This window comes from Chaetodon trifascialis, chromosome 2, assembly GCF_039877785.1.
Source record: "Chaetodon trifascialis isolate fChaTrf1 chromosome 2, fChaTrf1.hap1, whole genome shotgun sequence".
NCBI classification, from domain to species: Eukaryota; Metazoa; Chordata; class Actinopteri; order Chaetodontiformes; family Chaetodontidae; genus Chaetodon; species Chaetodon trifascialis.
In genome coordinates this window covers 9,932,193-9,958,315 of record NC_092057.1, presented here as the reverse complement: position 1 = coordinate 9,958,315, position 26,123 = coordinate 9,932,193, and the positions used below count along the sequence as shown (strand labels likewise).

Sequence of the window (26,123 nt, the reverse complement as noted above, 5' to 3'; positions counted from 1 at the left end):
ACCAGATGGCTTACAGGCTGTTGTTCTCAGAATGTTTCTCATTTCTTAGCCTGGTCGATTTGTCCCTTATGGGAAAAATAGAGGCAAAGTTCTGAAACAGTTGTGTTGAGCCTACAAACATTGTGGATTTCTAAAAGATATTGCTTGAAAAATAAATGAACAAATAATTGTTGGAAAGTTTCAGTTGTTTGCTGTATTGTATGATTGCCTGGAGACACAGTTAATCATATTTGACCTTCCTCAGCTCTGGCTAATTAATTTCAATTTAATTGAAATTCATTAATTGGCACTATAGATGCCAGTTCATACCATAGCTTATTACTCAGTTTTATCCAGAATCTTGCAAAGAAATTTTAGTTTCATAAAAGCTCCTTTCTATGAAATTTTTGCAAACTACAGGATCCATAAAACTGTTAGCCACGAAAAACATAAATAAAGAGAATATAAATAAAACAAAAATAAAATACAAATACTAGTAGACCAAATGAGGACTAGAATATAGTTTCAGTGCAGTAACAGTGCAGTGGCCTCATAAATTGAGCAAATTTAATAAATAAATAAATAAATAAATAAATAAATAAATAAATAAAACTGCAGTACAAAAAAATAGTCAATGGAAGGCACAACAGAAGAACAGAAGAACAGAACAAGATAGTGTTTAATTTAGAAAACAGAACTATTATTCGGAATCATGTTTAGAACCGCATTTATTCCTGAAATCCTAAATCAAGTATGGTTGAACCATTGCCCGTTAGGACCAGATGACTGACTTCAATCCTTTTATGATTTTATTTTGACGGTTCGGATCGGAAGTCGTCTTCAATTTCTGCCTGTCATTCTTTTATTGTTGAAAATAGCCGGATGTCGTGTTTATGTTGACAGCGGCAGAGCGACGGTAGTGACTGGACGGGCGGAGGACGTTCAACGGGCGAAATTTCACATCAACCGGTGTCTTTACCGGCGAGGTGTCAGCGCGAATTACGGACTGAAAGCCAGCCGTCTTGTCCGGTGGGACAGTTATACCTCTATTTAGAGAGTGGACCGATGCTAAAAACTGATGAAGTTCACCAGAGATATTTGCCGGCTGCTGGGCTTAGGAGGCGGTGAGTAAAACTGCCAGTCAGCCGTTGACAACTTTTGGTTTTCCAGTCAGATAAGTTGGTCCTACAGGTTGTTCCGAGGAGTTTAGCTGTGATGTAGGATTTTATCTCTCAGTCGCTGCCAGATTATGATGACACTGATAACCCCTGCATTTCACATCAAAGCCACCAAATAACGTTAGAAAACGTTAAAAACGTCAGGCTCACAGTACACAGAGTTTGTGTGGTGATAGTTTGTGTCGTGGACACTTGCTAGCGGCTAAATACAGCCTGTATTTCAGGTAAATAGCTCCGTTTTTTCGGAAATACCCCTTCAGCAGCAGAAAAAGGTCCACGCCCCTAACTAATAAAATGATTCAAGTTGAATTTTAGTGTAAAAAAAGGTTAAATCTTGTGTTTATTTTCCTTACATTGACCATATTCAATCAACGCAGTTTCATTCCATATTTTTCCCCAGGTCAACCGCCCCCCCAGGGGGCGCGCCCCTCACTTTGAGAACCACTGGGCTAATCTGAATGTATGCCAATGACGTTTTGTGGCGTTTTGAATCCTGATTACTCAGGCAAAATGTGAATTTTCTTTTTTTTTTTTTTTTTATATATTATTTTAAAATAAGGTAAGATAAGAATTTATTGATCCCACACTGGGGAAATTAAGTTGTTACAGCCAGCAAGTATTACAAAATGCAAAAACTGTGGCATAGAAGGGTCAAAATAAAAGTATACAGGATATAGGATAGAAAATCAACTATGTATATGTACGTTATGTACAGATTATAAAAATTTATACATGCCATAAAAATACTGCTGCCCATAAAAAAAACTGTTGCCAATATTCTTATGAGAAAACTACCAAGGTCACATGTTGTTTGGATTTTGTTTTGAAGAGTTGGGGTAGTGGAACAATTATTTAGGATAGAGGACGTAAGTTTATGGTTGAATATCAAACTTTGTCTTTTCATTAACACGTGTAGTTTTGTATTGACAGTTGTCAGACACTTAGAATAACAACCTGAGCCTGTCAGTGTCAAAAACAAACACTTCTTAGTGGACATACGGTGTGTAAGCGCCCAGAGGGATTACATTGCAGCCATTGCAGCCATTGCAACATTGCGACTGCTGGCTACATTGCTCACTCTCAACACTGGACCAATTTCAGAATTGCTGTCTTCATTAGTCACAATCATTTATAATATTTGACTGAAATTTCTCCTGTTTGTCTTGGACATTGAAATTTGGAAACTGCACACATAATGTAATTTTCATTGATCAAAAATGAAATGTAGGTCAAGCTGATGCGAGCAATTGATTAAACAGCACAGAATAGGACATTATTCTTTCTGTTTATTTAGTCATGTATAGGTATGTAGATCCTTGAAAAGATATGTTAATGTTGAATTAAATATACAAGTAGTATATTTCTCATCTCTTTTAACAGCCTTAGTGCCTCATATCAGCAAAAGTTGGTTAGTCAAGGTAGTTAAATTAATTAATGGTATGCTATATTGTCAATCATCAGTATTTTTAACCCTCACATGACCATTTTTGGAATCAGACAGCCATGTTGAGTTGTCTGGTGATTTGAACGCTTGAAAGTCGTAAACATGGGAGTCTTTCCCATCTCTACCTTCTATCCCATATGGCATGAACCAGGCATTTCACCCCAAGCTGCCATCTTTAGTGTAAGCTTAACCTTAACCCAGTATTACCCTGACCTTAACTAGTCATCTCTGCAATGCCAAGCTATAACCTCACATTAACATACAGGAAGCCCTCACTGCGACCATGAAGGTCAACGTTAGTGGACTGTGATAACAAACAGACTTTGATACAAGACCTTCTTCTACTGAAGACCAGGACAGAGGTACCTGCTTACTTCAGTGTGTTGTTTTGTTTTTGTTTTTTTTTTTCATAAACTGAGCCTTCCAGGCAGGACTTTTGTCCAGTACAATCAAAGGCTAAATTATGAAATAGCAAACCAACTTAGAAGCATAAACAAAAAGTCTCTGTGAATTTGGATGCAACACCTCTCAGCATATTTAGGTTTGTGTTTGAGTTATTGTGCTGTGTGTTTCTTTTTGCTGTAATACTTAAAAAAGCTGAATCTGATCAGAGCTGACTTGTGTTCAGTATGTTTAGATTGAGTTTCCTGCATGTCATAAACCTTACCAAAAGTATTTGACTGGCAAATGAGTTGTGCACTAACCTCACAAGAATGTACAAAAACTGGTTTGACCAGGGTCACGTCTGGCATATGGTCAACCTTGATTGAACTACTCAGTCAAACCAAAAGTTGATTACATTTGTCTCTACTGCAAAATACAGTGCAAGACAGCTGGAAAACCGAGTGCCACAAAAACACATGAAGCTGAATATGACAGTGATTATTAGGAGAGAGACATTTCAGATCTGAGTCTTGGTTGAAACTTGTGAAAAGCCACTCTCTCATAAAGAACGGCATTGTTCAGTGTTTTATAGGACATAAAACACCTTCACTGATAGAAAGATCACCTAAGATCACAAAAATGTAAAACTTAAGGCGAAACATTAATTGTAAGGGAAAATGAACCAAATTGCTAGCTCACACAGCTAATTTCTTTTACTGAATGAGTGTGGCTATTGTTTGGGCCACCATCGACTAAAAATGTCCTGGGCAAATCCTGGACTTCAGAAACACCCATCACCCAGCCATGAAACTTGAAGAAACAAGCATGATGTCCTAAAATAAAAGCATCAAACCTCTGAAATGTAATTAGGACAGGATTAGCTGAAGGAGACTACAAATATGACATTTGATTTTTACTTTCAGTTGCGTGAACATAACTGTCGCAACATGAAGGACACGTGACAACAGTGTGTCCTCAGGGCATGCCCTTGAGATTATTCATGTCCATGAAAATGTTTGCTCTAGACTCATTTTGCTAAATACCGTGAGACTTCACCCAGCATGGCTGATAAGCTCTGGCCAAATTTCAGTTTTTCAGTTTCTGGTTCGACATACCTGTTCTTCCAGTCATAAATTGGGTTCATTCTAAATCGGTTTCGTTCGGTGTTCGTCATACCTTTTGTCCTACCACTGTGCTTCTCACTTTGCTCTCTCTTCATCTCCTCACATGTTGTCATTTGCACTTTTGTTTTTCTCATCAGAAAAAAACTTGTAGGAAGAAGTCTATCTACACACAGCTCACAGTTCTTACAGCGAGTACGGACTAAGTCTCCTCTTGTTCATATATGGCCGGCCAACGTAGTCACTTCCTTTTACCGTGGCGGCGGACAGGCAAGCCAGACAGTTGCTTATAGCCCCCAGCCATTAGGGGGGCCCCGGCCACTTACTTACAACAATGATTATTGATAGGCCTGGGCTTTCAGGGACTTCTGTTGGTACCTGGACCTCACTTTGAGAAACACTAATTTATTTTTTCAGTATTCATCTCAAATGTCCCAGAAATTGTGCATTTATGTGTGCAAAAACCAAATTTTTGTGCCATGCACAGGTGGGGTGGGGGCCCCTAGGATTTCTTGCTTGGAGCCCCAAGAGACCCTAGCAACGCCACTGCCTTTTACACCTGTTTTTTTTCTTTGGATGGCCGCTTTAATTGCTTGGGGTCAAAGTCACTAGTTTACTCCTCAGGGTTTTGGTGGTGTTGATCCTGACTCTAAGATGCTGTTTTTTGTCAGCGTTGGTAGAACCACTGACAAGTACACATTTTCTTCTTGGGACAGGGGTGATGAAAGGCTTAAGGATAGCAGCAGTGTCTTTGCCATGGCCCACTGGTCTGCTGTCAGGTCCAGTGTTCGCTCAGACTTTTTGGTAACGTTTGGGTCAGACTGCACTGCTGAACTGGGCCACCTCTGCTCGCAAACACTCATCAGCGTAAAGTACATTGAGTTCCATCATGTTGGGACATCTTGAAAATGTTTGTGCTCTGGGAGCTGATGTATTTTCTGTTTTTCTTTTAATGCCGCAGTTGCTTTTGCACTTTTCCTAAAATGTCCTAAGAGTCGCCTTCCAGCAGCTGCGGTTTGGCACGCTGGGTCTTGTATAAATGCTGCTGTAATGTAAAGCTGGAGTGTGCGTCCCGAGACTCTCCTCCACTAGGCTTCTTCCTGTAGCATCTCCACACGCAGGACCGTGTTTGCTTCACATGGTCACACTGTTCCAGTTTCAGTGGCTGGTGATGTTAGATGAGAGCTGTAACCCCAAATGCCCTTGTCTGAGAATAAGTAATAATTAAGGTTGATGCATAATGAATAATGTGGCATTCAAGGGCTATTTGGGATTTGATTTGGACTTTGATTACCATGGCATTGGTCAAGGCCTCACAACTTTGAAGCATTCAGGTCAGCCCTAATTTGTTTACGTTTCTGTGTCATTGGTTGTAGCTGTGTGTGTGTGTGTGTGTGTGTGTGTGTGTGTGTGTGTGTGTGTGTGTGTGTGTGTGTGTGTGACCAAGGGAGGGCAGATCATTCAGTGTTCACCGCAGACACTCATTAGCCTTGAGTTTCCTTTTCCTTGAAATGATTTAGCTAACGAGAGAGAGACAGAGAGGCAACCACACCCCTTTGAATGTTAATGCTATTGTTGTTTGAAAAATGAAAATCTAATTATAAAATTCAATTATTCTGTGGACATCCTGTAACACTAACCTTGCTGATCAGGAAGATGGCAGAAAGAGCAGTTCTCTCCTGCCTGGCTTTACAAAACCGAAACTAACTGAGATTAACTGTGAAGTAACCAAAAACTGGCCTCGGTGTCGCCCCGCCTCCTCTCTTTGGGAACAAACTGGGATCACAGATTGAGGAAATGGATGTGATGTGAATGGATCCCTCTGAACTGCACTGCTGCATTTCCAGTCATCACCATTCAAAGCAACACCAGACAAATCAGCCTGGCATCAGCGCAAACAGGAGAGACGATGCCTCAGAAAGACAGGGTCTGTGCCCCACTTCTGCAGCCCCCAGTATGCCTCTTCTTTTTCCAATTGGGCATAGACCTACTGCCCTACGCTGTGGCCCCAAACAACACCCTGATGCAAGCCTTTCCTCTGGACTTCATCTTCCAGGACCAGAGTGAACAAGAAGCACTCAGCTAAGTCTGCAAATTTATCAAATTTGATATCGATTTCTTTTCACGTGTCTTCAGCTCAAACTGTCAAAGGATGCTTTTAACACACTAAATTTGGCTCTATTAAACTCCAGGTCCTGGCAGGCAATTTCTTTTAAATTAATTAGTCAATCATCCTCTTGATTTTCTGTTTACAGAGCTGTTTATTACATGCTTATTGACGCAACCCCTGCCTACTTCAGTTTATCAATGAAACCAGAGTGTGTGTAATTCTATCCACTGCGAGCAGATCTCCTCTGGGAAATCTGCTGCTTTTGAATATGTGGCCTTTCAGTTGAACTCCTCGTGTGGAGCTGCAGTCTTAAACATCTGAAGGCTAAATACAGTGCAAACCTTTTGATGACCTTGCTGTCTATCCTCTGTATTGACTTTGACTGTGTATTTGTCGCTGTTTGTTTCAGCATTCACTACAGGACAGCAGCACCGTAGAGCTGTGTTGTATTCTGGATAACTATGGACTGACTACAGGCACAATCATCTCCTAGGGTCAGAACATTTCTAAAGTTGTGTCGACGCTTGTTCCTCTTTCTTATCCTTCCCGTGTTTCCTTTGAGATGACTGGCTCTGAAAACGTATCACTGAAAACACCAGTGAATTATTCATTCAGGTGTTCTCTTCCATACCTGCCCTTGCTATGGTCTCTGTCAGTGATCTTGTAGGTAATTATGATTGATGCAATTACCCCCACGAAGGTAAAGGCAGTCTGTTAAAAAACAAAACAACATGGAGAAATGGTAAAAATTCTTAAAAGAAAGTGTAAGCAGAGTAAGTCGAGTCCTTTTCTGACATCATTGCCAAAAACAGTAATAATGCACATGCCTTATTGCTACTATTGACAGGCTGCAAACCCTCCTGTATAAAACCTTGAAAGAAATGAAATTCTCCATCTGCTGCCTTTATATCTGCCTCCAGGCTTTAGACCTTCTCTAAGTACCAAACACTTCTCTACTCTCAGCTTATTTCCCACAGGCACTGAAAACTGCAGTTATTAAGCCTCCCTTAAAAAGGAAAAATATGCCCCACATATCTGGAACAAACTCCCAGAAAAGTTGAGACCTGCTCGAATTCGGAGTTCTTTTAAATCGTTGCTTAAACCTTTTCTCTTTGGAGTATTTATTCGTATCTCACACTGGACTGTGGCTGTAATGTAACTTTTATTCTGCTGATTGATTTGTCTTATTTAACTTATTTTGATCTTCCATTTTATTTTGTCCTTTTATATTGTTTGATTATGTATTGCTATTATATTTTAATGCCATTCTGTCTCACGTGCACTTTGAATTGTCTTGTTGAAAGGTGCTAAACAAGTAAGCTCGTCTTGCCGAGCAAAAGAAGCTTGGGCTGGTGAGTGTTGTGTGAGTGTGGTGTTGTGCGATATTTGGGACCAGGCTATATTTGTTTGGACTCACCACCATTATTTAAATAATGTTTTTTGTTTGAGAGTAATATTATCATGGAAGATGATTCTTGCATGTTTGTCTGTTGTCACAACACTAATAATAATAATAATAATAATAATAATAATAGTGCTGTCAATCAATTAAAATTTTTAATTAATTAATTAATTAATCGCACATTTTTATCTGTTCTAAATGTCCCATTAATTATCATTTTAATAGTCTTATCAACATGGAAAAGTGGATCGGCTTGCTTTGTACAAATGTTTTTATTGAAAACAACAACGTGTAGTGTTTTATTTCACACTAACATTCTCACTTTGAGCAGTCATTCACATTTGAAGCAAAATCTCACACAATTTAACACTGTCAATAAACAGATGACAAAAAAACAAATACTTGGTTACAAAAAAGCCCCTTCAACAACCCTTTCTAAGGGATCATTGTAAACACAAACCAGTAGCCTTTTTTTTTACAGCTAGCGAGCAGGCAAGACCAAACACGTGCGTGGGGCGTGCCTATTGTTTTGTTTCCGGTTTACAATCAGATCCTCTAATTTTTGCAACGTTACTAGCAGTGGCCACAGCTTATAAAAAATTACAAGTTCACTAGGTCACAAGGAACGTTAATCGCGCGATAAAAAAAATGATGCCATTAAAATTGATTTGCGTTAACGCGTTAATAACGCGATGCTTTTGACAGTGCCTTTTAAAGTGCACATTAACTGTACACACTCATTATTGAGACAGGATTTGAGGGTGAGTCAATATTGCACATGTCTTATGGAAGAGAATAAGGAAGGCCGGGGGCAGAAGGGCCGAAGGCTCTAGACCCTATGATAGTGATGGTATAGTGAGTTGAATAGCAGAGGATGATATGAGAGTACGGCAGGGTGTGTAGATATGAGGAGCTCAGACAGATACAAAGGGCCTCGGTTATGAGGGGACCTAAAGGCGAGAAGCAGAAGCTTGAAATCGATACAGTCTCTAACAGGGAGCCGGTAAAGTTGCAGTAAACACGGGTGAGCTTTATGATGTGTGGAGGGAGGTCTGGTAATGATGCAGGCAGCAGCGTTCTGGACCAGTTGAAGTATATGAACACGCTCGAAGGACGACCGAAAAGAATAGAGCTGTGATGTAATCAGGGTGTGAATGAGAACGGCGGTGCTGTTAGGTGTAAGCAATGGGCAAAGACGGTTAATATTGCTTAGTTGAAAGTGTGCAGACCGAGTAACATTATTGGTGTGTGCTTTGAAAGAGGCACAACTGTGACTCTTAACCGGAGGGAAAAGTATGGAACTGTCAGAGCAGACCACCTGTCCCATTATTAGTGGACTGGTTTGGCTCACTTTGTACCATTGAAACATTTTCCTACACCTACCACTGTATGCAAAGTACTGTATTATTAAAAGTTATTTGTATTACCATAATTATTAGTATCCAATGCTCTAAAAGTCTTTGTATCCCATCAAAGTTTGAGGTCGTTAGCTCTACTCCTGAATTCTCTGTTTTCCCAAAACTTATTCTCCCCTTTTGCCTTGGACATAAACAGAAAGATAAAAAGTGAAAATGCTGACATTGAGAGATGTGTGTGTGTGTGTGTGTGTGTGTGTGTGTGTGTGTGTGTGTGTGTGTGTGTGTGTGTGTGTGTGTGTGTGTGTGTGTGTGTGTGTGTGTGTGTGTGTGTGTGTGTGTGTGTGTTGATCTGGGCTCGTGTTTAAAAGAGGGTAGGAAGCAGTCAAGGCCACCCTGTCCAGCAGTCTTGAGAGCCAGATTTCACAATCTGCGAAGGACGTCTTGAGAGCTGAATAACTTGTGACTGGAGAAGTTTGAGGAGACCTGGACGCATTTTATTGAAGCTCGAATGAGGAGACTTGACCTGAGCAGTACAAGTGAATCACTATGTAATACCACCTTATTCTGAAGGCTACTTTCAGTCTTGAACTGTTATTAGACTGGCAAGATTTACTACATGTCCAAATGGGTTATTCTTCCCTCATTATACATGTTGTATGTGAGGATTGTATTAGGTATTGGATCCTAAACAAGAAGCCGCGGGGTCAGGTCACACGTAATACATTCTAAGAGGAGACAGTCAGTCTGTGCTGAGGCCCAGGCAGCGTAGAACATATCTTTTATGACCTTGGTTCCACTGGGACTCGGAGACAGCACAGCCTTATCAGGACAGCTGCACTGAGCAGTCATTCTGAGGAGACAGAGAGTTGTACTATTACTCTGAAAGAGGCAGGCGATGACCTACTGCTTTTATGTTTGCAAATGACCCAAAGGTGACCTGGGTCATATTACGCACAATCCATTGCCTTTATTGAAACCTACATTAAACATCAGCACAAGTCTTTTAATATTTTTCCAATCGTACATGAGCTTGCATGCAAATAATTTTGCACCGCATGAAGTACTTTTTTGTTGTCTTTCACAGATGATGTGGAAGTTTCCATGGTGTTTAATTTGCTGAGTAAATATTATGAACCTAAGCTGAATGAAACCAGTAAGACCTCAATAAGTCATGTCAAAATGTGTATTCATCAGAGATGTGTCTTTCAGTCAGTCGTAAGAAAAGTCATCATCTGACAAGCAGCAGTTGCTGTTCAGCCTCAATCTGGCAACAGATTAAAACCGACAAGTTTCAGATTTTTCCTTCTTGTTGTGTTCTGTTGATGGCTGTGGGCTGGTCTGCATTCAAATTAAAACAATATGTGATGGTAATTGTGATCAGAAATAGCTTCAGGAATATTTCTGGCACTTGTACATATAAAGTTCTGAGAGTGCTTGGTGTGACTGCAGTATAAGTCAGCCAAACTAACCATTATGCTTCCTGAAGAGTTGAATGAGCATGCATGCAAAAAGTTAATTACAGACAAATGTGGCACTCCTGTAGACACGTGTAGTTCTTTCTGTAGGTGGCACAATCTGAGATGAAGGCTCAAAATGTTTTACCGGAAGAAAATTTCCAACCAGAGCTGAAGGTACACAGACAAAAGTCATCAGGGAGGGACTGAAGGAAAATAACAAACAACGTGCCAGGACAGAATGAACAATCCACCGACTCAGAATCAGCTTTATTGGCCAAGTATGTGTACACATACATGGAATGTGACTCCAGTTTTAATTTGCTCTCAGTGTTACGCACAGGTCCAAAGTAGAAACAGACAACGAGCTAAAAGCGAGGACAACAAAGCTGAACAAAGACAGATAAAAGCAAAGTGCAAAATCTGTAAGCGACCAAGTGTACAGTGGTGCAGCTGTGTCGTGACATATTTGAAGAAGTGTCAATAAAGCTGTTAATCCTCTGAAAATTATTTCCTGGATGCAATCATTTTAGAATCAGGGGAAAACCATCAGTCCTACATGATTCACTTACAGAGGTGTTCTCACTTAATAACCTGATAAGACCTCCTCTCAGGACTGCGTGGAGGTGTGCAGACTGGACTTGTTTGACACCCCCTCACTCCCGTCAGTGTTCTGACATGTTGCACCTGTTATGTTGCAACAAGTGAAACCTTTATCATTTGTTTCTGGTATTAAATCTGCACTTTTATCCTGCATACCGTCCACACCCATACGTTACCTTCATCTGTCAGATGGGAAGATTGAAAATGATCAATCTGCGCTATCGCTGTCAGTGAAACTGTGTTCTGTTTGAATCTGCCCTGCGTTGAAGGCAGCTGTGCTCAAGAGCACATTACATATTGTAGAACAGCTGCTGGAGAATTCTATAGGCTGTCCTCATGTACATGATTTCATGTTGTGGACATGGGGAATGTGTTTAAGTTACAAACCTATAATTTGGCCTGTGCTAAATCCAAAACAGTCATGTTATTCTCTCACAAACATCCTCCCATCTTTCCTCTCTGGTTATTGCTCCTTCCCATCTTCCTTTGGTCTTGCTGTGGGTCAGGTGGTGTTGTGGCTCTTAATGCCAAACAGATTCAGTTTCTACTCATTCCAAAAGTTTCTGAACGGACGGTCTATTCTTGGGCCCAGAGTTTCTCCCCTCATATCTCATCTGTCAGCATCGTGTGTTTGAGGGAAAAGAATTCTGGCTTGTGACTGTACAGCACAGTGCATACTTTGTCATAAGAGCAATGCAACAACCCTACATTACGACCTTTTATTCTTATTGGACTTAACACATGATACGGCTGCATGGTTCTAAAAAAAATATCCTCCTTACTCTCCCTCATATAGTGGCATACAAAACTTTTGGCACTTCTGGTCGATATTTATATTACTGTAAATAGTTAAGTGAGTAGAAGATGAACTGATCTTCAAAAGGCATAAAGTTAAAACCTGAAAGATCTTCTCGAGCGCTGTACCAATTTCATAATCTCAAAGGAGACTGAAAGGAAAACAGATGGGTCCTCTGGCTCTCGCTTGTCTCTTCCTGCTCCTGCTGAAAATACATTGTAACTGATCTGCCTCTGCAAAGTGAGCGCCCATCAGCGGAGTGAAAATTTACTACCATGCACGTTCTGATAACGTAGCTGTTTTGTACTCGAAGGCTGGTTAGTAAATGTGTCAACTCACATCTTGAATGTAGAATTAATCTCAGTGTGATCACATGGTTGAAATTGAAACATACCTGAGAGAGTGAAATATTTCTTAGTGGAATGTTTGTTGCTTCTGATTACCTGAGCACTATTTCTGTCAAGAAGCTCTTAGACATTTCTGGCATGGTGACCTCTTAGTGTGGTATGAGGAAGAAGAGGGAAGAGGATTCGCCCCTTTCCAGCACTTAGGCCTGCCTGGGGCTTTATTTACATGCACCAGCAACTTTTTCTCAATTTAGAAATCCACAGAATCTCACCTTGCTGGGTGTGTGTGTTGTTCAATGATCTCAAAGATCTCTAAAACTTCCTGAATAGTCAGTTTGCCTGGCTGACATTGCTTTGTTACTTATTAACATATCAAAGTTGCATTTGTAACGAGCAGCTTGAATTTTGTTTAACACATTAAAGAATCACTGAAAACATGTCAAATTTTGGGTTCAAATCTGTCATGGATTCAAAGAAACAAACAAAAAAAAAACAAACCCAAAACAGCCGGTTTGTGCTGCCAAAAAAATATGGCCCGCATTCAGTGTAAAAACTGTTACCTAACCAGCAAAATTCACTGTATTTACATCAATTGTGCTGCTTAAGGACACACAGGCTGCCCACTCATTATTAGGAAAGATCAGAGCTCAAGCCTTAAACTGCAAAATGTCCATTCATCATATCTTGCTGCTAAGTCATGTCAGGTAAGCTGGTGGCACGCTATGAGCTAAACATACAGTAGTTAGCATGCTGACCAAAATATGTTAATCTGTCAAGCAGTTTAATCCAAGGAGAATTTGGGATACCTCAAACTCATTTGTTTAAATATTTTCAGATTCGCAGTTTAATTCGCTCCAGGATGCAGTCATACCGATGTCCTCCTTTAGGTGTCTTAGAAGAGAGGGCAACATCAGATCCTGATAGTAAGGGAAAGATCTCAATAATATATAAGAATCTGGTAAACACAACTACAGAGTCCTCAAATTCTAAAAGATTAACATGGATAGAGGACCTTCAAACAGATATTACAGAACAGGAATGGGAGACAGCTTGTTACCAAGTGCAAACAATATCTATTAATTGCAGATTTAAATTGATTCAATATAACTGGCTTATGAGAACCTATGTAACTCCTGAAAAACTTAACAAATTTAATCCTAATATCCCAGACACTTGTATAAAATGTGGAACAGAGAAAGGTACTTTGTACCATTGCATTTGGAAATGTAACCATCCATCCATCCATTATCTATACCGCCTATCCCTTTCGGGGTTGGAGCCTATCCCAGCTACAATGGGCGAGAAGCGGGGTACACCCTGAGCCGGTCGCCAGCCGATTGCAGGACCACATGCAAGGGCAAACAAACATTCACACTCACACCTACGGACAATTTAGAGTCATCAATTAATCTAATGAGCATGTTTTTGGTCTGTGGGAGGAAGCCGGAGTACCCGGAGAGAACCCACGCATGCACGGGAAGAACATGCAAACTTCACACAGAAAGGCCCCGTCTGACACAGGGATCGAACCGGCAACCTTCTTGCTGTGAGGCACGCGCACTACCTGCTGCGCCACTGTGCAGCCGGAAATGTAACCGTATCCAAGAATTTTGGAGAAGGATAATTAACACAATCTCCAATATTATAGACAAAGAAATCCCGATGTGCCCTGAGATGGGACTTATTCCAGAAAGGGTGGCCCTGAGAACTCATGAAAGTAAGCTGTTGAACCTCATACATACGAAGCGTCTTATTGCTAGACATTGGAAAAGTGTTCATTGTCCGTGAAGTCATATCTTCTATAAGATATGGGATTCATTCCTCAGATTTTTGGAATCAAGACCTGATATCCCATCAAATTAAGCTGTAGCTTTTACAAAGTGAGACCATACCCCCCCCCCCTTTTTTTCCTTCCTTTCTTTCCAATGTATTTTTGTTTTTTGTTTTTTTTAATGATGATGATAATGATGTAGATATGTATCATACATCTACGCACATGAATGTAGACAAGTAATATACTGTCATTATTGGTATTACCATTTGTTAACTATTATTGTTTTGTTATTTACCATCAGTGATGTCGGGGGGGGGGGGTTGTTCAAGGGTGACCCACAATGTTACCAATTTATGCTGTAAAAGAGATGTAATGTGTTAAAAGTTAAAAATCAATAAAGATATGTGTTAAAAAAAAAGCAGTTTAATCCACCCACCATCTAAACAGATCAGTGAGACAGCTGCCAGAACAGAGCAGATAAACAGAAAATAATTTAAATAGATGAACATTCACACATTCACAGCCCCTTTTAAGTTCATACAGCAGGTTGTAGACTTTAGATGAAAAAGTGTTATCATCGCGCTTAAAGAAACACTATCAGCTGTTCACGCTGCGGCGTTAAAGCATCACAGACAGACTGGCTGTTTGCCTTGGTCAGTGTGCTGTGCACATTATGCTGCCATTGTGTGTTATGGCAGGACATGCACCTGCTTTTTTACTGCTCTTATTTAGGACAGACCTTCACTTGTTCAAACAGACCACATCCCTGGATAATATTTGTATAACTTGCATCATTTGACTAAGTTGCCTTTTATTTGAATAGTTGCAGTAAATATGGTTTTTGTTGAACGGTGGCCCTTCTGCTCTCTAAGCTAAGCTGCTGCTCACGAGGCTGAATGTTTTCACACTCTGTGTTTTATCATCCAATCACAAGCTGTCATGAGATCACCTTTCTCGCTTGGGAAATGTGTCAGTGAGGCATTGGAAGTTGACACACATGCACAAACACTCGCACGCACGAACGCTTACACTAGACAAACAGAAACATTGTGAACGCGTTTTGCATGTAAACCTACTGCCAGAGAAAGGGGTGGGCGTCTGTGTGTCCATGTGCTTACCTCGAGTTTCACCCCTTCCCATTTGCAAAATGCAAATGCAGTGAAAATATACATATACTGTACATATTGTGTGTGTTTGTGTGTCTCTAGATGGGCCAGGTGAGGGGGAGATGGAGGTTCGGGATGGAGCTCCTGACCTGACAGACAGATCAAAAGACCAACGCTCATCACAGGTACACTGAAAGATCACAGTGCTGCATACACTATGGATCAGTTGTTCACGAGCGAGGATGGAGCGAGGTTCACCGCTTTGTGAACACATGAGCTCAAGAACATTTTGTGAAACTGCTGTCAGTAAACTGTTTGGCTGCAGGCTGTTTTTATTTACATTTTACATAGCGTCCCAACTTTCTAGAACCATCATTCATGAAGCTGAAGCCAGTACTGAAACGTCTTGACATGTAGGATCGGTAATGGCCACTAAATGGTGCCAACTTTTCTCCAGGCATCTGTTTTCCCCACAAGACATTTTTCCCTCTCAGACTTATTGCTGCATGTGATAAACTGCAGCACCAACCTTTGGTCTGTTAAGAAGTGTCACTGTTCATTAATGTGCATCTGTCAGTTACCTGAATACAGAATGTGTGTGTTACTGTCTTGAGCAGGCAACACAGAACAGTGAGGAGGGTTTGGAAGATGAGGAGAGAACAAAAAGGAGAGCCGAGAGGAGGAGAGCTAAAAGGAAAGTGAGTAAAAACAGTTCAGCCGGACTGACATGACAAAACACATCAAGGCTTATAAGCTGCAACGAGCAAAAAAAAAGAAAAAAATCAAGTGCAGCACAAAAAAATTAAAATGAAAAACTTGATAAAGGGACGTTTTTAGCTGAACTCAGAAGCAGAATTTACAGTCAATCTGAAATGTGCAAGAGCTGGGCCAGATGGGCAGAAGATGACAGACTGGGGACACAAGGCAGGGAGAGCTGGGATCCATGGCAGGTAATCTAGTTAGTGAGAGGCTCCATGTTTCTATGGCAGAGAGACAAAACACAGGTCTGCTGGAGTGAAGAACCAGGTTTATGTGCTGTGTGGGTTGATTACTTGATGAGCCTCAGGTGTGCAGGTGGGCTGGCAGCAGGAGGGGCAGGTGAGCCACACCCAGCTCAACTCAGACACACAGAGAGAGAGAACACAAGGGAGGAGACACGAGGAGCTGTCAGGAAGATACTGCCAATCCTGACAGGACAGCTGCAATGAAAAAAAAAAAAAGAAATCAGACAGAACATTTTTGCTTTGTTTGCTTCCGTACTGTCACGTTACATAACACACACTTTTTACAAGGTCGGGTTCTGGCTGAAGTATTCAAGATGATGTCTGGGAGCAAGAATGTGTGTGTATGCAGCAGCTTAGTAAGCAGACATACAATGACGCTATCGCCACATCATCATCATCGCTATTGTCAGTTTCTACTTGCACCAGATCCACCTGATGTGACCGTACACTGCTCTGAGAAAAACAAAAAGCAATGAAAGAGTAAATCCACGTTCTTCTTTCATGCAAAGGATTCCTCTGCTAACTGAACTGAATGTGTCTCCTACATTACACGCATCGCCACACCTGTTACCACACTCTTATTTACTCACGTCAGTCATCACTTGCCCCACCTGTCTTCACTCCTTTTTTTTCCAATAGCTGCTACTGTATTTACCTCCTCCCATTTTTGTTTGCCACACCCTCATCATAACTGTTCCCACGCTTGTGTCCTCACTTTTTACAACCCAGACGCTGTGTAAAAGATCAGACAGAATGTGATCATTTTCTAATCCTTTTTGACATGCACTCCATTGACAAATACAGTATATTTCAAGTCTGACCTCATCGGCTTCATTGATTTTTGTAAATATCTGCTTACTCTGAATTTGATGCAGCTACACGTTTCAAATACGTTGGGACAGGAGCAACAAAAGACTGGGAAAGATGTGGAATGCTCCGAAAACACCTGTTTGGAACATTCCACAGGTAAACAGGTTTATTGGTAACAGGTGAGAGCATCATGATTAGATATGAAAGGGGCATCCTGGAAACAAGCGAGGATGGAGCGAGGTTCACCACTTTGTGAACACACGATTGTATAAAGGATATTATCACGTGGGCTCAGGAACACTTTGTAAAACTGGTAAACACAGTTTGTTTGCAAATGATTGCACTCTGTTTTTATTTACATTTTACACAGCGACTCAACTCCTTTTAGAATCAGAGTTGTATGACACACCTGACTTCACACCTGCGTCTACACCTGCGTCCATACATGTCTCTGTGCCATCCCACAGCCATCATGTTCATGCTCTCCTTTCAGAGGCAGAAAGAGCGCAAGAAACTGGAGAGAGAGGAGAGGATGGAGGATGCGTCAGAGCAGGTGAGAACAGAAGAGCCTAAATGGAATCTGCTGCTCTTTCTTCATGTCTTCAATGTACAAGGATTTGCAGAGTTTGCCATGTATTCATAGTCATCTTCACGTCCATATGCAGTCATGCATTTATGTATATATGCCCACATATACCCTGATGTGTTTTAATGTCTGCTTGTATACTTAAATAAATTCAGTGGTAATGTTTCAATTAAATCGCTTTGTCACAAATTTTAAGCAGTTTTCTGAAATTTCAGCTAAATAAAATGTGATGTCAGTGTTTGTTTCCATTAACTGGCTTAACGAGGATCCAAACAATCTCACTCATCCAACAGGTGTGGACTGAAATACCACATTTATAAATAACAGTACACTATCACTCACTGATCTGTATGTTTCATTTTGACAACACAGTTATTTTTAGGTTGTATAATACCTCCATTAAACCCTCGTAAGAATGTGTGACTTCCTCTTTTGGGCTAATTTCGAAATACTGCTTTGAACTTTAAATAGGAAGAGGAGGTGGCTGGGGCGCTGTCAGAGAGTGACACTGAGGAGGAACTGAAAGAGGAGGAGGATGTCACTGCCTTTCGTTTCAGAAACAAGTGCGACCCTGAGTCAGTCCCAGCCATCGTGACAGACAACAAGAACAACCGCCAGCCGCCCCACAGGACCTCTGAGGAGGTGGGTTGAAGCCCGACCGGCACATTTATTATATCATTCATTCATTCACCTAGCACCTGGTGACTAGTATGTGGACCAGAGCGACCTGATGGTTCGACTGTCCTGAAAAATGTTCTCGAACAGTCACATATCTTATTTAAGCTTTCATACATGACGTCAGACATTGGATCCTCCTCGGCTCGCTCACTGTGAAGTTGAGTGTATTCTCCTAATACGATGTGCTTTGAAACTGGCTTAGGCAGAATGGTAAACTTGATTAAGAAACATTTTGCTACAGACTCCGCGGCCCTCATGGTCCAAGGCTGGAAGAAATCATGTCACTGTGCCCTGCAGGAGGGTCTCTGAACCACCTTTTTAGCCTTGTTCAGCGATGTGCTCGGCCCCCCAGTCGCCCCCAGGTTGCGGCACCCTTGGGTTCAAAGTTGGAGCTCAGTTTACTTGCACTGCAAGTCTAGTTTTCCTTGGTCTGGCCAAGAATAGAAAAGTTAATTGAATTCATGTACATGGTTTGTTTCTGTTCACGCTGCCACATTATAAATAGAGCAGGGCTTATAGATAAAAATCAAATGGTTTCATTAGTTTTGTAAAATGTAAAAATGTCGTCCTGCGCGTTGGAGTTTAGGGGGTTAAAAATAAAAACAGCTCTGGTATAACTTCAACTAAGCAATAAAATACTTGTCTGTACTCTTTGCTGTAGTTTATCATCTCTTGTGTTCATACCAGTCAAGAACACGAATGAAGCTGAATGACGCACACCACACTTTCCTTCGACAAATGAAAGAGGACCATGACCTCTATTGTAAGGTATCTCGGCGCAGTTATTTTGTAGTAGCTGCGTCTGATTGGCTCTCCTGCTCAAACTAACCCGACCAGAGAAGTTCACGCTGCACAGTTTCAATGAATTGCTCCAAACATGCTCCAACATGAACACAGCCTTACTCCCTTACTCCCCCACCATGAAAGGAGCAGTCATGCAGCCAATGTTCGTGCTCCAGAGGCACTCAACCTGCACTCTGACCTCTCAGAGATCATCATTGTTTTAATGCTGTACATTTAGATAAGATATACCTTTATTAGTCCCACAATGGAGAAATTTCAGAGTGTGACTTGACACGCACACGAAAGCATGATAGTGTGTGGAAACTAAGTAAGAGCAAGCCCTGATGATGTGTGGAGAAAACTGAGTCTAAACGACAGGATTGTTACTTATCAGTGCTTTCTTGACTTAAACTGAGGGATCTGAGCAGGTGAACAGTGAAACGTCTGCAATTAGAACTGCAGGCCAGTTTTTTCAGCCTTCACCAGAGATGATACCAGCTGAGATGAACCCATGCTGATTTCCTAAATATTTAAATCAGCTTTTGGTCAGAGCAGGTTTCTTTCTTCTTACAAACTACAGTTTTACTACTTCTACTCTTTTGTCAGCCTATTGTATGAGCGTTCTGTGTTACTTCCTGGTGTTTCAGGAACCGGAGTGGGATGTCAGCAGTGCATTTGTGGCTAAAGTTGCCAGCCACATCAAACTCAAAACCCTGAAGAGCAGAGCAACACAGATCTCCAGAGAGAACAAGGAGAACGAGGCCAGGAGCAGCCAGGTACACACACACACACACACACACACACACACACACACACGTGCAAAGCCATAAGTATACAGCTGTTCCACCCATTCATCCTCTGTCTTTTTGGGGGCATCCATAAACAATGGAAATGTAATTCTGCAGCATATTTTGCTGAATTGTTGAGTAGTCCCTGGGACTAAAGATGTGGAAACCAATGAAATCAGCATGACATAAACTAAGGTTTAATGAAACTGTGTGTTGTGATTGCAGGTGGAGAACACGGATGAAATGAAGAGGAGGGGGGAGTCGCTTACGGGTGAATCATCTATTTGTTCTTTCAATACAACTTTTAGCTCTTTTAATAACTCTACCTCTACTGTACACGATGCTAATGCAAAGTATTTCAGGTCAAATTACAGAAAAAAACAATAAGACAAATGATTCCCTCGAATGAAGTTCAGTTTATATGGCAGTGCTTAGAGTTAGATGTCTGCACTGCTCAGAGCTTTGAAACATTCCATCTGAAAGATTTAACAGTAATGTTTCAAATGATTTTATGGGGAATATTTCCTCTGAAGAAAGAAGTATGTGTGAATAATGCACTATGCCAATGAAAGTCAAGTGTGTGTGTGTGTGTGTGTGTGTGTGTGTGTGTGTGTGTGTGTGTGTGTGTGTGTGTGTGTTGACCTCCAGTGCAGGGCATTCAGATGTTCGGGCAAGGCCAGTACAGCCAGGCAGTGGACATGTTTACAGAAGCCATCAACTGTGACCCCAAGGACCACAGGTGAGCTGCGATGTGAACTCTGACCTCACCCCTTCACTCACCCTGTCTTCTCTTGATTATAGCGCCTCGTTTTCTTCTGTCTCCTTCACATTCACTAGGGTTGGAGTAAACGCCTACATCTGTGTGGCTCTCTCTTGTCTCTCAGGTTCTATGGAAATCGGTCTTACTGTTATTGGTGTCTGGAGCGGTACTACTCTGCTCTAACAGACGCTCAGAGGTCCATTCAGCTGGCTCCTGATTGGCCAAAGGGATACTTCCGTAAGGGGTGTGCTCTGATGGGGTTGAAGGTCAGCATCTGCTGTGCCCATGTGTTACTCACATTGTGGGGACAAAAATCTGTTTACACAGTCACATGTTCACACTCACCTTACTTGTGGGAAATTTAAATCATCACATTTTGGGGTGAAGACTGAGGATAGGGTTATGGGGTAGGTGAGGTTAGGTTAGTTTTAGGGTCAGGAATAGGCAAATAGTGGTTAGGGTTAGGGTAAGTATGAATGTAAGTCTATGTAATGTCCCCACAAGTGATGAAAACCCCCTTGTCTGTGTGTGTGTGTGTGTGTGTGTGTGTGTGTGTGTGTGTGTGTGTGTGTGTGTGTGTGTGTGTGTGTGTGTGTGGACGTTCCAGCGGTACAGTGAGGCAGAGGAGGCCATGGAGCAGGTGTTGAAGTTGGATCAGCACTGTAAGGAAGCACCCAGTAAACTCTTCACATGCCGGGTCCTGCAGCTCATGGTGAGGAGCAGTTAGTCAATGTGTTACACGAGGTGACTTTAATCAACTTTCCCTTTTAAATTGTTCCATTTCATTTTCTTCCTTTAGGACTTGGGTTTTGAGGAGGAGCAGAGTAAACTGCTGCTGGAGACGTTTACCACTGTTCAGGCAGTCATCAACTCACCAGAGGCCAAAAGTAAGAGCCAGCTGCAGTACCACTACTATCCACAGTGTGGCAGCACAGTAACACAAACGTGCTGATACTACTCAGAGTACATCTCATTGATAATTGTTTTGTCATTGCATGACTTCTACTTCCTATCTCCTTCTACTTCCAGCACTGAAGAACACACCTGTGCAGGACCAGAGTGGGTAGGTTGTATAAGCAAAACACATAATCACAACACTCACTTCAAAGTTTTCAGGAATGCACAATATGTTTTGAGTTGTGAATGTTACATATAACCTGTAATAATGTATGTTTTAAACATGAAGCAAACCAATTTCTATGGTTGTTTTAATAGAAAAACATACAGTATTTACTATCTTCAGAATAAATTATATACAGTGTTCACTGAGTGTAATAAATGATAATGCAAAGTTCTTTGTCCAATAACATCCATTGGATAAATAATCATTCTGTCTCACATTATCCTCTCCTGTGATCTTTGGCTTAGTTTGTCTGTTTCTGTTCTAATCTTTTCTTCCTCTGTCTTCCCTCCTTTGTCTTCCAGGAGCTGTCGCTCTCTTTGGGTTGGGAACATCACATTAGAAGTCACAGAGAAAGACCTCTGGGATCTCTTTAGAATGTAAAACCCCTCTGTGTGTGCGTGTGCGTGCATGCGTGTGTGAAGGAAACCGATACTATTATTTCCACTAGTACTACAACTGTAGCTATGACTACTATATTTGTAACAACAGTAACAGCAGTAGCAGTAGAGAGGGAGCAGAATATATTTGTCAGTTTATTTGGTATCTAGCATAGTTTGATCAAAAATATGTTGCCATGGTTTCAATATCAAAATGATGAATTAAATCCAAATGTCACCCTTGATAATGAACTCCACCAAACACCCTTAAAGCTGAAAGTCAGCACTTTAACCTCCCAGTTACGGCTCTGTTTTGAACTGAATGAACTGCAGTACAGATGTGACACAATAGAAAATTCAACTATCCACACACTTAAAGATCGAACTGTACTGCATATTATTAGAATACTTAAAGAATGATTTTGATAGTTGTTATAATTTTGATCTAATATGTTTTCATATTTAGAACAGCCAGTACGAAAAAGATGAACAGACAGATATTCTGAGCATCTGTAAGTGATGGGCAGCAGCGTTCTAGGATCCACCTGTTGGAGATAAACTGTCTGAACAGAGGAAGAGTTTCAAAATGTTGTGCCTTGTCTTGTCATCCGGTCTACTTATTGACTTCAGTAAAAACTGACAACATTGTAGATTTAAATATTTTTAGTATTTACAGGAAGGTAAACTGCACTATAAAGATACATATGTTGGAGACGAGGCAGGAGGAGACACAGGGTTGTATTACACTGTGAGAAGTACTGTGATATCACCTAAGACCACCATGAAATGCATATATTAGCAGAAGTATTAGTATTCAGCATTTCTAAATAGTAACAGTGGTGATAGGAGTAGCTGTATGTGGGTAGGAAGCAGCAGTTTGTCTCTTTGCAGTAGATCTGTACCAAACTGCTGTGCTGTAGGTTTGGTGAGATCGAGAGCATCCGAGTTCTTCATGAGCGCTTCTGTGCCTTCATCAACTTCAAGAACGCCAACGTGGCTGCCAGAGCCCTGGAGAAGCTGCAGGTGAGTGACTTTATCAGGTGAACAAACGTGACTCGACTTTAACCGTCTTGCACGTCAAAGCCACGCTCTGAGTAGGTTAACACGCAGGTTCGAGTATCAGCAGCAAGCCGTCATCCTGTTTTTGTGCCACTTCAGACGTTATCTATAGCTTGGTCAACAGTGCTGTTTCCTCCCGTGCAGGGGGCGGAGCTGGGGAGCAGCAGGCTGGTGATGAGGTACCCAGACCGCTGGATCCAGCGGACCCTGCCTCCCATACAAAGGACCAACACCAGCCTCAGCTCCAGCGCTGCAGGAACACAGCAGAGCGCAGCTGCCGCAGGGTACCGAGCAACTTCCTCATAACACCTGAGTGTGTGTGGTGGCGTGCAGAGTGAATGAATAATACAGTAAAACAGTTGATGCTACAAACAAAAACAATTTCTGTTTCCCCCCCTTTTCTGCATTTATACTTCGTAATGTTTTTAAAATGAAACTGTTCACTCTTAGCAAATCTCATTATGTTAGTGCCTCAAAAGACTTTCAGAGAGAGAGAGACAATGCCAGTTCCTCTGGACTTTTCCAGGCTCTGATCCAGTCTTCCACCAACTTCCAGCTGCAGCAATCAGTGTTTTGTAAATATTCTGTAATCACAGTTTAATCCTTGTAGCACAGAAGTGAACAGCCAAGTCTGTGAATGTGATGCAGGTTCTCCGTCCCTGGTTCTGTTCTTGCAGGTCCAGACGCTGTGCACCTATAGATGGAGACGTGTGCTTCTACTGGCGGACCACGGGCTGTTTCTATGGCGACAAGTGCCGCTTCAAACACATACCAGACCAGCAAGGCCGAGACAAGAGACCATGACAACCCCAACTGTGCCCCCTACCCTCCCAAATTCAGCATGAAGGCACGTTAAAGAAGGATTTGCCAAGAAAAAGGAGGAACGGGAAGATGGTTTGCCTGAGAAGACTGACAACTGAATGTGTGTGTGACAGAGTCTGATGTGGTGTGACTGACATGATGAGGAATGACGATGTCCAGAGCCAAGCCTCAGAAAGAGGCTTAAAGGATGAATTCATGTGATACTGCAAAGCCTCTAACACAAGGAAGTCCTCACAGGGTCCACAGTTCTTTGAAGTGTCAGTGAGGAGTCTCTCAGCTCCGCCTGCATCCTAGAAAAACCCTGAAACCTCCTGGTTCGTGCTTGGAGATCCCCGCTCGCTCCATAGAATCATCTGCGTCATCAGGATTTACTTGGACAAATATGTTTGGTTGTACCATATTGGAAACACTACCAAAGCTCAGTTCTGAGACAAACTGTCTGTTTGTCCACTTTTGAATTGCTTTAAAGTCAAAAGTTATTTTCATAGCTTTCAAAAGACACATTTAAATGTGTGCTGTACATATTTAACAATAAATCAATCAAACCTACATTGATGTTTTGAGGATTATTTATAAAAGGTTTATTCAACACCTTCAATCAGTTAGTAGTCTTTCAGATCCTGGCTCTTGTAAGGATCACACACTTTTGTTGTGAGTGCTGCAGCGACTGTGGTCATACTATGTTGCACATTAACTTGTCAAACCCTTATTTTCATCAAAGTAATGGTTTTCCAGTACTTTTCCAACAGGAAGGTACTGCTGACAAGACTACAGTGTTACTAGCTGCTCTGTGAGGCTGTGCTAAATGTCAACACTTCACTATATAGAGCTACATGCCAACCCATTTGCTAATTATACCTGGTACAAGAAGAATGAAGACTCACCAACTGATACCATGACATCTGAAATGCTGCAGATGTTCCAAAGCTTCCCTCTGTGTCACTGAGTCCCTCTGGTGAGTGGAGGGCATTTCCCTGACTGAGCTGTAGCATTGATGCCAACCCAGCAGCTAATTATACCTGGTACAAGGAGAGTAAAGCCTCACCTTCATCTTCACCATCACTGACTCCAGACCTGAACACGGGGAATTATTCCTGTGAAGCTCAGAACAGAAGAGGACGTCATAACGTCACCTTACTGTTTATCTGCTTGATGTTTGGTATGTTTGGACCAGCAACACACATTCACTACAGAGTCTACCACAGACCTCATCTCACTCAGGGGTCCCTCTTACTGTATTTCACTTAACCTAAGCCATCTGAACATCCATTTTTAACCCTTTGATTCATCTTAACCACCCTCTGGACAGGCCTATCATACCACTTCTGACCATGACTGCAGAAGGAAAAGAGGAGTCATAATTGCGCTACTGTGGCGGGTAAGTGGGCCACTTTCATCCACACACACCTACTGTACTGACCTGAGGGTCTCACATGGACTCTACCACGTTGGGAACTGTTATTCCCTGAATAACCGCAGTAAGCAAGAAGGGCCAAACTACATGTCTGGGGACCCCACAGATATATACACATGTATATATTTACAGTATGTCAGGACTGCTGGCCAATGGGAAGAGAGTACTGTTAGCCTGATTCTTTCATTGGTAGCCCAAGAACAAACCAGAGAAACCTTCAGTTCACAGACGGAGTATTTATTGAGGTCACAGGTGAAGTATAGCAGCGCTGGGTTTGGAAGGCAGGACCTCTGTCAGAATGAACCCAGATCCCTGATAAAAGTTCACATTTATCTTCTTGGGCTGGGCCTGCCTCGTGCAGAACTTACGCAAGCGAATGTAACTGGTCAGTTACCAGGACGTGGACAGGCCGACAACTGTCCACATTTTGTCCTTGGACAAAAGCCTTTTTCTCTAAAAACGTTGACGCTTTCTACTGTAATGTTTCCTTTAAGATAAAAGACTAGAATGAGTCAATGTATCTTTCATATCTAGTTCTATGTATAAATGGTCCTTTTTAGGCGTGACCGTATGATTCATAACACTGATACAGTATCAGACTATGTTGAATCTTAACTGTCACAACAAGTACAGAAGGACTGACAGATACATGTTTTTGCTGCTCTGTGTTCAGTTTGTCATCTCAGCAGTTGTATATGTGCAGTGCAGATGCTTCCAGGCCACATACTTAACTTTTGTTTTCCAGCGATGTAAAGCTGAAGAAAGAAATGTCAGCTTTGCACAATCTCTGTCTGCTGTGTACACCTCTGCCGACCACAATGATCTCACAAGGTTTTTTTTTTTTTTGAAGACCACATCCTTTT

At 41.6% G+C, this 26,123-nt stretch overlaps 1 protein-coding gene across 3 annotated transcripts; it reads left to right on the top strand.

The window, feature by feature from the left end:
- The first annotated feature begins 843 nt into the window (after positions 1-843).
- LOC139343536 (stress-induced-phosphoprotein 1-like) lies at positions 844-24,395 on the top strand. 3 transcript variants are annotated; one of them, XM_070981264.1, is made up of 17 exons: positions 878-1,103; positions 15,159-15,241; positions 15,674-15,754; positions 16,656-17,026; positions 17,364-17,423; positions 17,928-18,098; positions 19,565-19,693; positions 19,931-19,976; positions 20,354-20,444; positions 20,590-20,731; positions 21,073-21,177; positions 21,265-21,352; positions 21,495-21,528; positions 21,891-21,965; positions 22,886-22,988; positions 23,169-23,308; positions 23,702-24,395. In XM_070981264.1, the coding sequence occupies exons 4-17, from the start codon at positions 16,985-16,987 to the stop codon at positions 23,826-23,828; spliced, it is 1,353 nt and encodes a 450-aa protein (XP_070837365.1). In that variant the 5' UTR covers positions 878-1,103; positions 15,159-15,241; positions 15,674-15,754; positions 16,656-16,984; the 3' UTR covers positions 23,829-24,395. The 3 variants fall into 3 exon arrangements, with proteins under 3 accessions (XP_070837356.1, XP_070837365.1, XP_070837373.1); XM_070981272.1 differs by lacking the exon at positions 878-1,103 and adding an exon at positions 5,876-6,710; XM_070981255.1 differs by lacking the exon at positions 16,656-17,026 and having other exon boundaries at positions 844-1,103.
- The last annotated feature ends 1,728 nt before the right edge of the window (positions 24,396-26,123 follow it).

Coding starts and splice junctions, on each gene's coding strand:
- LOC139343536 (XM_070981255.1), top strand. CDS start 1,058: ATGAAGTTCACCAGAGATATTTGCCGGCTGCTGGGCTTAGGAGGCG. Junction 19,694..19,930: donor ACGAGGCCAGGAGCAGCCAG/GTACACACACAC, acceptor TTGTGATTGCAG/GTGGAGAACACGGATGAAAT. Junction 20,445..20,589: donor TGTGACCCCAAGGACCACAG/GTGAGCTGCGAT, acceptor CTTGTCTCTCAG/GTTCTATGGAAATCGGTCTT.